Source organism: Thunnus albacares, chromosome 23, assembly GCF_914725855.1.
Source record: "Thunnus albacares chromosome 23, fThuAlb1.1, whole genome shotgun sequence".
NCBI lineage: Eukaryota > Metazoa > Chordata > Actinopteri > Scombriformes > Scombridae > Thunnus > Thunnus albacares.
Window position 1 is genome coordinate 6,584,559 of NC_058128.1, and position 12,474 is coordinate 6,597,032.

The following is a 12,474-nucleotide window of genomic DNA, read 5'->3' on the forward strand; positions in this document are numbered from 1 at the left end:
CTCTGCTCTCCTGGATAAATATTTGCCTGTTTCCAAACCGCTAGTTAAAGCCAGTCAATCTGCAGCAACAGTCTCTGAAGAAACCGTGTTGGATGAATTTAAAATGTCCAGAAATTACAGACTACTGGTGAAGAACGCCAAACAGGTGGTACTGATCTGCAACAATGGAGAGAAATACCTGACGAAGAATGGGATGCAAAGTCTTTGTGTGATTGAAAATGGGAGCGTTGTAATAGGGAGGTAAGAGAAAGTCATATATATACATGTGATGCAAACTTCAGGCATCTGAGAGTATTTCACATGTGACAGTCCTGATTAGTAGTGATAAGCAGAGGTTTATCAGGCTAAATCAACCAAAACTAGGCTTTAGTTAAATTAAGAAATGTGATGATCTGCAGAATTAATACTGTCACAGCTTTACTTGATCTGCAGGTTTGGGAGGTTTTGTTAAATAAAAAAAATGGAGGGAAAATTATTCTACTACAGCATTGATGTAGAGTAAACGCCCCCCCTGAGGCTGCAATGACTCATTACACACCAGAAAACTAAGTGAATGAAAAAATGAATTGAGACAACTTTGCTATTATGATTTCTTTTATCATTATCTGACAATTTTCTATTATTAAGTATCTTTAATGAGACATTATTTGAGTTCAGTGTCCATATTTCTGGGTTCACAGCTCTAATTTAATCACGTTTCACAAGTTTTATGTGCAATAGTGATAAAAAATCATCAAAAATATTACATAATTGTGATTCATGTAGGAAAAAAGTAATTATATAAATAAAATAATAATAGAATAATATAATGAAGCCATGACAGCGTCTATGAGTCAGAAAAGACTGGAGATATGCTGTTTACCTACATATCTGTTTGCATGCACACACAGACAACTTCTTACTGTTAGTGGGGGCGAGAATGTATGAATGTACAAAATCTATATTATTGAAATTGTTACTGTACAATAGTCATATTTTCAGATTTACTTTAAAACTATCAGCAACAGCAGGTAGAGCTGGTTAGGAAACAACAGCCAATAACTGTCAGTGTGCCAGTTAACTGCTCAGTTGCATCAGTTAGGCTGATGATGTCACAGGCCTTTTGAACATCAACACCCGTTGCTCTCAGTGTCATGTAAAGTTCATGAGAAACAAGCCATCAAAAGCTTAAAAGTGTAAAATATGCTACTGTCTTTTTTATGTATTCTAAATAAAAGTTGAGTCTCCTGGTTGCAGGAAAATTACTTTTCTTATACCAGTTACTACTCTTGATATTTCCTGACCACTACTGAGGCAAAAAATGGAAAGTTTGGCCTGAGGAAAGGCCACGTTGTTACCTAAATCAGCGAGGTTTATCCTCTGTAAGGACATCTCAGACTCATCCTGTCAGGCTCAGTTCAGCTTTAATCAGTCTAAACTGTGCATCGTCAGGCTCAGCTGTACTTTAAAGTCAACCCTGACATTAGTGTGTTAATTAAATGAACTAATTTCTTCTGCCAGTGATGGGCTGATTAAAGCCGTGGGGCCTGCTGACACCATCAGGACTCAATATCCAGAAGCATCTTTTGAGAAAGTGATCGATGCAACAGGAATGTGTGTCCTGCCTGGTGAGTATCACACCACACACAGGCTCAGTAGAATCTACATGCAAGTAGTAGTTTTGGACGCTTACATAATATTTAAATCAGTGTTTCACATCTAAAGAACCCTCTTCTTTCAGGATTGGTTGACGCCCACACCCATCCAGTCTGGGCTGGTGACAGGGTGCACGAATTTGCAATGAAGGTACATCATTACGACCGATATGTTTTGACTTCTACGACTGCATCTAAGTGATGAAATGCTTGTTACTCCTGCAGCTGGCAGGTGCCACCTACATGGACGTACACCGGGCCGGAGGAGGGATCCACTTCACGGTGGAGCACACCCGAGCTGCAGAGGCCTCAGAGCTGCTGGCCTCGCTGAGCAGCAGGTTGGTTCGGATGCAGCGGACGGGTACCACCCTGGTTGAGTGTAAGAGCGGCTACGGCCTGGAGCTGCAGACCGAGCTCAAGATGCTGGAGGTGATCGAGGAGGCCAGACGCACCCTGCCCGTCAACATCTCCTCAACATACTGTGGAGCCCATGCGGTGCCCAAGTATGGCCTTAAAAATGATCTCATTTCACATCCTGAACGTTACTCTTCACTCTAATCTTTACTGTTTCTCTGCTTCCTATTCAGAGGGAAGACAGTTGCAGAGGCCACACAGGACATTTTGCAGGTTCAGCTGCCTCGGCTGAAAGAACGTATGTCTGCTGGGACTCTCAGAGTCGACAACATCGATGTTTTCTGTGAGCAGGGAGTGTTTGACCTCAGCTCTACGCGCTTGATCCTGCAGGCTGGCAAAGACATGGGTCTGAACATCAACTTCCATGGAGATGAGCTCCATCCTATGAACTCTGCTCAGGTTTTGTTTACTCTTGCATTTATTGATATTTTTGGTGATACACTTGGAGGCAGACAACTCCACACTAAACTGAAAAACCCCAAATGTCTCAGATACTACTTTTCCTCCAAGACTATGATGCAACAGCAGCACAAAATACAGCCTCCAAAATGATTATAAAGCTGAATCAACAGCTCTCTAAAAACTGTTTTAACAAAAAGGGAACATTATATATCACTCAGTGTGGTTGTGGAAAGGATTGCCTGGTATTTACACATCCAGCAGACATTAAGCAACATTATTTACTCTGTGTTGGTCTCCTGTTTGCACCAGAAAATAGTAAAAAAAAGTCATCACAAGTTCTGTGTACAAATTGCTTTTGCAGATATTCGATTTAAAATGGTATGAAATAGAGAAAAGCTGAAGTTTTCACATTTGAGAAGCTGTAATCAGCCACTATTTGGCATCTTTTCTTGATTAAGGTCTTTAGATTATAACTTATAACTAAGTTTAAACACTACACTGCAATGTATTACAATAATTACCTTAAAAAAAGGACTACTGCTTATTTGATTGTCAGCTTTGTTAACTTATGTGTGTAGTTGGGAGCGGAGCTTGGAGCCTTAGCCATCAGTCACCTGGAGGAGGTCACAGATGAGGGGATTACTGCCATGGCAAAAGCAAAAACCGCTGCAGTCCTTCTACCAACTACAGCTTACATTCTGCGGTATTTTAACACACACATGCACGCTAATATTCCCACACACTAAGCCTTTACGGCTGTGAGGTGTCTAATAATCTGTGTGTGTGTGTCCAGGCTGCCCCAGCCCCGGGCCAGAGACATGTTGGAATCTGGAGTAATTGTTGCCCTCGGCAGTGACTTCAACCCCAACGCCTACTGCTGCTCCATGGTGAGTGCAACAGGAGAGGTGTGAGGTGTCAAGAAACACGTCTCTATCCTCGGTTTATGCGCTTCCCATCTCTTTAACTTGTGTCCTTCCCCAGCCAATGGTCATGCACCTGGCCTGTGTCAATATGAGGATGTCCATGCCAGAGGCTTTGGCGGCGGCCACCATCAATGCAGCCTACGCCCTCGGGCGCTCCCACACACATGGCTCCCTGGAGGTCAACAAACATGGAGACCTGCTGGTCCTCAACGCTACACGGTAAATCAACCACGACAGAAAAAGATGTCAATGGTCATATTTACACACAGAAAAATAATCTGTCATTTGTTCAAAGATTTGATGTCTTTATTGTCTTGTTTTTAGTATAAGTTGAACACAGATATGATTTGTGTTTAGTTGTCAGCTACAATTTTAAGTCTTATCAAGGAAAACCACCAGAGAACCATGCAGAGTTTAATGTTCAAGATAAAAAAATGTTCCTAATATTTTGCCCCCTTTGTGTAGGGTGAAGTTAAGTAATGTGGGACATCAGGTAAAATGGGACAAATAAGATTTTACATCTTGGGCTCTGAAATATTAGCAGCCAATCACCAACCATGGTATTGTGTTGTTGCTACAAATGTCCCTTACATGAAGCAATCATTTTGATTGGTCTGAGATAACTAAGATCAGCAGAGCAAATATTAAAAAAAATCACTGGTCCCAGAATTTGCAAGGTGAGACATGCAGCATATTGATTTTCTCTTTTTGGTAATAAGAGTATAACATAGTATAGTATAACACCAAAAATAGTTGTGGGATGTTGCATTTTATTAACTGTTTGACTTATAATCAAAAAAATTTCACAATACACTTTACTTTTTATGGGAAAGGGTTTTGAGTGACTGTCCCATTTTACCTGAATGCAATCAGGTGAAATGGTAAAATAAGCTAAAATGGGACATTTTTCTGAAGTGAAACTGGCATGTTTCTGGGTACCAGGTTCAAACATGAAACACAATTGTTCTTCAGTTAAGCGCAATTGTTTGGTGTCCTTTTTAACCATCAGTGATTGTCCCATTTTACCTTACCAGCTGTCCCATTTCACTTGAACATGTCATTGGAGTGAGGTAGGGGCTCCTGATGTGTTTGAAGGTCCAAAGTTTCTAAAGTATTTTACTTGGCAACATATTTTCTTTATAGAAATATAACAGAGATCCACAACAAGTTCTAAAAGTAACACTTAACGTAGTCTTCAGGATTTTAGATGGTTTTTGTGGTAATCTACCACAAAGTGTCCCAACTTACCTGACTTCACCTTATATTAACAGGGTGGACAAAATATTTGGAACATTTTTTAAATATAATGCTCTCCAGTACACCATCACCACCCACTACGGCCTCAATAATAAACATAAAGTGAAATTATCAGCTTTTTGAAAATGAAAATGTATAAGCTTCATAAGACTAGAATCTATGGCAGAGCTGTTGTATTGGATTGCATTAGATTTAAACAGATGTCCCTAATAAAGTGCTCAGTGAGTGTACATTTAGCTCCTGCAAAGAGGAATAGTTAAAGCTGCACATTCAGTTTGACCTGAGTGCACTTCAGTAAACATCCAGTAGAGGGCTTCACATACCTCAAACTAAAATGAGCAGTCGGTGAGACCACTGAGATCTCTGTGTGGGTCAGACTTCAAGAATTTGATATTACATTACAACACATGAATCTGGAGGAGAGTAATATTAAGAAGATCAAAGTCTAAGACTGAGCCTATGAGAGGCAATTTATCTAAAACTGTCTGTGTGATTTAACTGTAAAGTGGTTCCAAAATAGATCATTTCCTCTTTTGATCTCTCATCTCAAGGAAAGTTTTTGAGACTCAAAGTTCATTTGGCCATAAATCGCAGCTTTGCAGAGATCCGGCTGTGTAAACTTATCTGTTTATTAAACATTTACAAATAGTTCACTTCCTTATTACTAGGAAATGTGCAGGTTTTCCAGTCAGGCTGAACAACAACAACACATTCCTAGTGACAGCAGAAACAGCAAACGGTGCAAAATAAGTGGGATATTTTATTAGCTGTTATTTTAATCGGATGTCCCAAAAATATGAAGAGGTTGCACATCTCAAATGTACAAGTCAAGGAGGACAAAATACTAACATTTAACTTGTTTATTTGGCTCACATCACAATAGAAAAAGCCAAATAAACAAGTGAAGTGTTATTTTGTTCTCCTTGACTCAGATATTTGAGACGTGCAGCCTTTTTATATTTTTTGGAACATGATCACTGGATTTTGGGTTTAGCCCTCCACTGAGAATCCCATTGTTGAAGCATAACCTCCTTTTCTAATTCTGTTTTAATAAGATGTTTGGACCTCTAAAATGAAAATGTAATGAAGTCCTCTCAATATGGCTTTAATTGCTGAATGAACTGAGTTGAACTAAAACTAAAGTATAATTATGTTTGTGTCTGAACCACCACATCAGCTCGTACAGTTTTTTTTTGTGTCAGACACTATTATTTATTTGTTATACAACTGCATACCTCACATGTTTATATGTTGTATTAGTGTGTGGAACAAACGTTGTCCTCTGGTTACTTCACTGCAGATGGGAGCATCTGATCTATCAGCTGGGAGGACATCAGGAGCTCATCCGTTATGTCGTCATCAAAGGCAACGTTGTCTACGATAACGACAAAACCGTGGACTTATAACCAGGGGAAAAAAGAACGTTCTGCCTATAAATCGATGCGCTGAGGCCGATGAATCAATGTTACCATCTTTACAGTATTAATGAATTGTCCACAGAGCAGTGTTTTTTAGATAAAACATCATGTTTGATGTCTCTCTGTGATGGATAACAGAACTTAGGTCAACTTATTCATGGACTTTACATAAGAGGAATTTCATTATCAGCACAGAAGCAGGTTAAATATTTGGCACCTCAGATGATCAAAGAGTTTATTGATTGCAGTGATCTGACCTAGAATATATGTAACGTTGCAATGACCTGACGCTCACCCTGCTTTTATCTGTGTGACTGAAGAGTGTTTGTGGTGAAAGCAGATAACAGAAACTACAGAATAAAGATTAATGAAGCAAAAGAAAACAGCAGTAATGAAGTCAATGAGTCAGTCACTAAACACTGAAACAAAATGTTATCAATTAACCATTCACACACGTGTGAAGAGTGCTCTCTGCTTTTATTGAACACGTTGACACACACACACATGCTCCGTTTTTATCTAAATGGATCCACAGGCATAGCTTAACCAGCCAGATACTGACAGAGACCAATACTTACCAAATATTTTACATAAAAACACTCATTATATAATGTGATTAAAAAAAAAAAAAAGCTGACGATAAGAAAAACTAGTTTAAATGCTATTCACAACAATAAATGGGTGCATAGATAAAAGGTTGTAGTGGCACACACGGCTAACTGGCTTGTTTTTATTATAAACAACAGATGAAGGTAACAGATATGATGTTTTCTGGGACTTTTATGTCACCAGGATTGACTGTTTGAAATCCCGTCAGGCTTCGTACTTCTTCCCTGCTCGGTGGATCTGTTGGTAAAGCGTCATGGAGAAAGCCATACCAAGGAGCTGGAAGACCAAAACCACACTTGGTCAAAATATATCATCATCATCATGATCTAGTAGCTGTTTGAGAGTTTGAATGTAAGCACCACGTAAAGAGTTGTTTACCTGTATGACCAACACACACATGGCGATGGTTCCCAGAAGGTGTTTGTTGTCATCCAACCATTCCTCTACTTTCTCATAGCAACCCTGGAAACAAACAACAACAGTATTTAGCAAAGGAGAAAGAAAAGCAGATTAGAGGAATCCAGTTTGAAACCCAATCAAAAGGTTTAACTGGGAATGTAAAGACTTTTTTAAATGCTGAATAAAATCACAAATACATTTAAAGAAATTGATCTGTGACATCCTTGTTTTATATCTTGTCTACTGTGGTGTGTTTTTAGTTTAATTTCACTGCTGATGAGGTCTGATAGGGACATGAAACTCCTTTAGTAACAAATTCACACACATGTAGAAAAGATGCAGGTTATGGTATTTATAATAATGTATCAAATGAAATGATTGTAGTGATGAACCTACAGAGAATTATCAGCGACTCTGCAGCTCCTCTCGGCTTTACGGAGCTTTACAGAGAGTTTCAGCTCATTGTTTATCTGTTTGGCTGCAACTTTACTGTTCTGGTTCACTCTCAGCGCTCTCATAGTGTCGTTTTCGGCCGCAGCAGGCAGCTGTTTTCAGAGAAAAATCTCTAAAAACCAACTGTACACTTCCTGCTGAGGACCTAACGGCAACACAGTTAGCTGCAGACTAGTTGGTGACTATAGTGGAGCATTTAGCAGCTAAAGAGTCAGATATTTCCCTCAGGAGTTGGTGGAGAGCAGAAACAGCTAAAAGAGAGTGAATGCATTATGCATTGATGTTTATGCAGAAATTTTAATGTAGCTGGTCGAGGTGGGGATCATTTTTATTACTTTTTATAGTGTTGTTTAGTTTTATTTAGAGCAATGGAATGTAATTGGTGACTACAGTATAGCTGCCAAATAACCTCAGTGGAGTAAAAAGTGCAGTGTTTCAGCTTATGGATCCCTTCCAAAGTCTTTATCTTGTGTGCACAAGATATGGAACTTGTGGTAAATAACATTTCCATCTGACATGTATTGGAGTAGAAGTATAAAGTGGTAGAAAGTGGAAATACCCCGGTAAAGTACTTAATAAATGTAATTAGTTACTTTTCATCACTGCCAACATTTCAACCAAGAATGATTTTATCAACTTGACAAAATCAGTTGTTGGTCATAAGAATGCTAATAACGTACTGGAGCTGAGTGAGAGGTTAAATTGCTTTTTCTTGTTGAAATTTGATAAGAAATGTCGTAGTTTGCCAGTTTTGAGACTTAATGACCACACCCACACACCCACACACACACACACACACACACTGACCCGTGTCCAGAAAGCATTGGAGGCATTTCGTCCGCAGCCCTCATAAAACTGCTGGCAGCAGAGGTCGGGAACCACATTGACTTGCAGGGCAGTGTACCAGTCACTGTGGCTCATCACTCCACAACACTTCCACTGGTGCACAGGCAGGAGAGGAAAACACAGTCAGTTATTAATAATAATAATAATAATGAGAGCTTTATTTACCTGTAAAGAGCTTATAAAGCACTGGAAAGACTAAAAACAAGTGCATACACTTAAAAAGAAGAAAACTGGATAGAAATAACTACATAAAACACAATATAAAACATCTAGAGAACTTATTTTTATTCTTAAACCATCTCAGGACTTAAAATATACCTCCATGCTTTTCCAAACCTAAACTTAACCTTTGCTATGTTGTGGTATGTGTGTGTAAAACATACTCCTCCCTGTATGGTGTCCCACGCATCCTTCAGACCAGCGTTGTTATCCGTGTTGTACAGCACCAGCCCTTCTTTCAGGTCCTGTCTGGCATTTTCGTTCACCTGCGAGGACAGAGGTGAAGAGGTGGATCACGGGACGTGTAGACACATTCGTCTATAACGCTCATTAATAAACATAAACGTTCCTACCTTGTCGGTGTAGACAAAGAACAGGATGAGGAGGATGAGTTCGGCCAACAGGATGATCAACAGAACGATGAAAAACTGAATAAAATCACAAGAAAAAGAAGAAAAGTTCAGTTAAACATGACCAGAAACACGCATGATGTACTGATGTTGCATTTAAGTCAATGCAAATATGGGAAATATGAGCTCCTTACTTAATAAGACACTTCATTTTAGCTTTTTGGGGTAAATCACAAAAAATAAACTGACTTTTCTGATATCAGCAGCACAAAAAAGCCAAAATAAATAAATTAATTTAGAACGTCAGGTTGTTACAAAAGTTATAATTCCCATGCACCCTGAACACAACATCTTTTAAGTACTCTGATTCAGAAACCAGCACACCAGTGACACATGACGGGTACTGTATTATACTCACGCTCAGCAGCAGGCACTTGTTCTCCTTGATTGCACCCAGGCAACCCAGGAAGCCCGTCACCATGACAACGGTGCCGAGGGTGATGATGAGGTTGGCGGCGGAGAGCGACGGGAAGGAGGGCGACAGCGTGGCAAAGCTGCCCTGGGAAACCGACAGCCACACACCGACACCCAACAGTCCACACCCGCCCAGCTAGAAAGGCACACAGGAAATTAAGCAACTTCCTGCCGATTTAATGATAACTGAGCGCTTTAATTGGCATACTGATCTTTCTGCTGATTCATTGTAACATCAAAAGTACATTTTTCTGAGTCAGTGTGCGTGGAGCTCATATGTTATAATTACCCAAAAGAGCAGGTTGAAGAGGAAGAGCATGTATTTAACGCAGCAGATGCAGCCGCGAGCCATGATTGAATCGACAGGCGCTGCAAAAAAAATGATGAAGAAAGAGAAATGACAATATTTTTTAAAAAAAAATGGCATAAGATTGAGTTTTATAACATCAAATTATCTACTGGATGATGTTTGGTTGTTCCATGATCACAAACCAGACATCAGAGCTCACCAACCATCTTTATCTCCCCTTTATATCACAGTAACTGTAAACATTTTGTTCTCTCTGGAGACTCATACTGCAGCCACACCAGAAGGAGATAAACTCACCACTTCAACACGCAGATGAACCAAGAAGCTCGAGTGGTGAACCTGCAACAGGAAGTGTACAATAACATTTATACGATACTGTATTTTGTAAACAAGTTATCATTGAAAACGATGTCTTAGGTTCACAGGGAAAACTCAACTGACTGTTATTGTTGTTTCAAGATTAACACAACTGCACAGAGATTATTCATGTTCAGGGTCATTTTTTAAGAAGAAAATTTCCAAATTCTCTGATTCCAGCTCCTTAAATGTGAATACTTTCTGGTTTTGTTTAGTCTTTTATGACAGTAAACTGAATATATTTGGGTTGTGGATAAAAGAAGACATTTGAGGACGTCATCTTAGGCTTTTGGAAAACAGTGATTGACTTTTTTCAGCATTTTATGACATTTTATAGACCAAAAAATTAATCGATTAATCAAGAAAATAATCGTTAGTTGCAGCCCTACTTGAAAGATACTGTACCAAAATCAGATAATGACCAATATTCATTTATTATATATACACACACAACATTTTTAAACAGACAAATATCTCTTAAAAATCGTTTTTCTTTTAAGAATTGTGATCGACATATATAGGACACATAATCTTTTAAGTGTTGGTGGCCTGTAACACTGTTTCTACATGATCTCAAACATATATTTGGCATTTGTTGACTGTAATTTCTTGTAACTTAACAGCCAACATATATACAGATAAATATATATCTGCAATTAGCTAATTAGATTAGTTGATAAACAGCAACTGTTTTGGTAATTGAATCATCTTTTCTATTTTCTGACATTTTATATCATCAACAATTATTCAGTTAATCACAAAAATATTTAGCAGATTAATCGGTAATAAAAAATGATGGTTAGTTGCAGCCCTAAAGCTAATATTAACTGATATAAGTGTGCCATAAAGCATAACACTCCGCTAAGTACTTTAGCTCCACTTATTATTATCAGTGGTGGAAGAAGTATTCAGATCTTTTACTTAAGTACCACTACAGCAATGTAAAAATACTCCATTACAAGTAAAAGTCCTGCATGAAAAATCCTACTGAAGTAAAAGTACATAAGTATTATGAGCTTGATGTAGCCTAGTTAAAGTATTGCAGTAAAAGTAGTGGTTTGGTCCCTCTGACTGATATAATATTATGTATGACATCATTAGATTATTAATACTGAACCATCAGTGTTAGAGCAGCATGTTACTGTTGTAGCTGCTGGAGGTGGAGCTAGTTTCAACTACTTTATGTACAGTTAGCTAGTTTAGTCCAGTGGTTCCCAACCTAGGGGTCGGGCCCCTCCAAAGGGTCACCAGATAAATCTGAGGGGTCGTGAGATGATTAATGGGAGAGGAAAGAAGAAAAGACAAAGTTCTGATACACAAATCTGTTTTCAGTTTTTGGACTTTTTCTCTAATCTTTGATTTTTGCTGAAATATTAGATCATTTGAACATTTTTTGAAATGAAACCATGTGAGAAGTTTAGAGGGAAAAATCACTATTTAGTGGAGCTGTTAACAACTCATAGACATGTGAAATGTGACCCCGACTACACACTGCTTTTTGTAAGACGTCAAAAGCCAAAAAAGGATGGAAACCACTGGTTTCATCTTTAACAATGTGTTGTATTTTAAAAGCTTGTTATATTATCCATTGTGTCAAATCTTCATCTGAAAAGTAACTAAAAGTAACAAATAAATGTAGTGGAGTAGAAAGTACAGTATTTCCCTCTGAAATATAGTGAAGTGGAAGTATAAAGTAGCATCAAATGGAAATACTCAAGTAAAGTACAAGTACCTCAAAATTGCACTTAAATACAGTACTTGAGTACATGTACTTAATAACTTTCCACCTCCGATTATTATTATTACAGTGATTATAATTATTACAGTGATTATAATTACCACAGTATTATTACTACAGTATTATTATTACTACAGTATTATTACTACAGTGTCCTCCATCTCCATCTCGTCTCGACGTGACGTCACTGGATTGAACTTCAGTCTGCGGTTTTCCAAAAGTTTGCACTAAAAAACTGACAAAATAAGCAGTCGTAGGCTTACTAAAACAACTAATATTATACTTTCACGATAACCAAACACGAATATCTTTGCCTACGGACAATGAAAACACTTCCTCGCTGCTCAGGCCGTCATTGTTTTCATGCCCATGCCCTCGAAAACGAGACAAGAGAAGGGGGGAAAGAAAAAAGAGGGATAGTTTCCTACCGTAGGCTACAAACTGGAGCTCATCGTCCCGCTTAATGTCTCAAGTTTCTGCCGCAGGAGCTTTCACATGCCTCCCCTTCACAGCATCACCCGGTATGAAAATATAAACCCGTCGTTTGCAAGCTATGAACTCGGCTTTTAAGTTTCGACGATGGTTGGAGAAGAGGAGGGTAGTTTCTTTAGAGAGGGCGGAGCTCAGCGGAGGACGAAGCCGACCTGGAGGCGTGACTGTCGGTGGGGTAG

The 12,474-nt window shown here is 38.8% G+C and overlaps 2 protein-coding genes across 2 annotated transcripts; one reads left to right on the forward strand and one right to left on the reverse strand.

Annotated features, from left to right (window-relative positions):
- The first annotated feature begins 24 nt into the window (after window positions 1–24).
- amdhd1 (amidohydrolase domain containing 1) lies at window positions 25–6,716 on the forward strand. The gene is made up of 9 exons (XM_044343862.1): window positions 25–240; window positions 1,501–1,607; window positions 1,721–1,785; window positions 1,860–2,137; window positions 2,222–2,447; window positions 3,029–3,153; window positions 3,244–3,337; window positions 3,432–3,592; window positions 5,931–6,716. Exons 1-9 carry the CDS (start codon window positions 104–106, stop codon window positions 6,034–6,036), a joined length of 1,299 nt encoding a protein of 432 aa, XP_044199797.1. The 5' UTR covers window positions 25–103; the 3' UTR covers window positions 6,037–6,716.
- Window positions 6,507–12,456, reverse strand: LOC122975429 (tetraspanin-9). Its single transcript, XM_044343863.1, has 9 exons — window positions 12,232–12,456; window positions 10,006–10,047; window positions 9,688–9,767; window positions 9,343–9,534; window positions 8,928–9,002; window positions 8,739–8,840; window positions 8,317–8,448; window positions 7,036–7,119; window positions 6,507–6,933 (listed from the first exon to the last, which is right to left on the reverse strand). Exons 3-9 carry the CDS (start codon window positions 9,748–9,750, stop codon window positions 6,862–6,864), a joined length of 720 nt encoding a protein of 239 aa, XP_044199798.1. The 5' UTR covers window positions 9,751–9,767; window positions 10,006–10,047; window positions 12,232–12,456; the 3' UTR covers window positions 6,507–6,861.
- Between the last annotated feature and the right edge of the window lie 18 nt (window positions 12,457–12,474).

What these genes read in the sequence shown, in the direction of transcription:
- amdhd1 (XM_044343862.1), top strand. Translation starts at nt 104, where the DNA reads ATGTCCAGAAATTACAGACTACTGGTGAAGAACGCCAAACAGGTGGTA. An exon ending in GGGAGCGTTGTAATAGGGAG is followed by an intron (nt 241 to 1,500) that starts GTAAGAGAAAGT and finishes TTCTTCTGCCAG; the next exon opens with TGATGGGCTGATTAAAGCCG. An exon ending in CTGGTCCTCAACGCTACACG is followed by an intron (nt 3,593 to 5,930) that starts GTAAATCAACCA and finishes ACTTCACTGCAG; the next exon opens with ATGGGAGCATCTGATCTATC.
- LOC122975429 (XM_044343863.1), bottom strand. Translation starts at nt 9,750, where the DNA reads ATGGCTCGCGGCTGCATCTGCTGCGTTAAATACATGCTCTTCCTCTTC. An exon ending in ACAAGTGCCTGCTGCTGAGC is followed by an intron (nt 9,003 to 9,342) that starts GTGAGTATAATA and finishes GATTTTATTCAG; the next exon opens with TTTTTCATCGTTCTGTTGAT. An exon ending in TGTGTGTGTTGGTCATACAG is followed by an intron (nt 6,934 to 7,035) that starts GTAAACAACTCT and finishes TTGGTCTTCCAG; the next exon opens with CTCCTTGGTATGGCTTTCTC.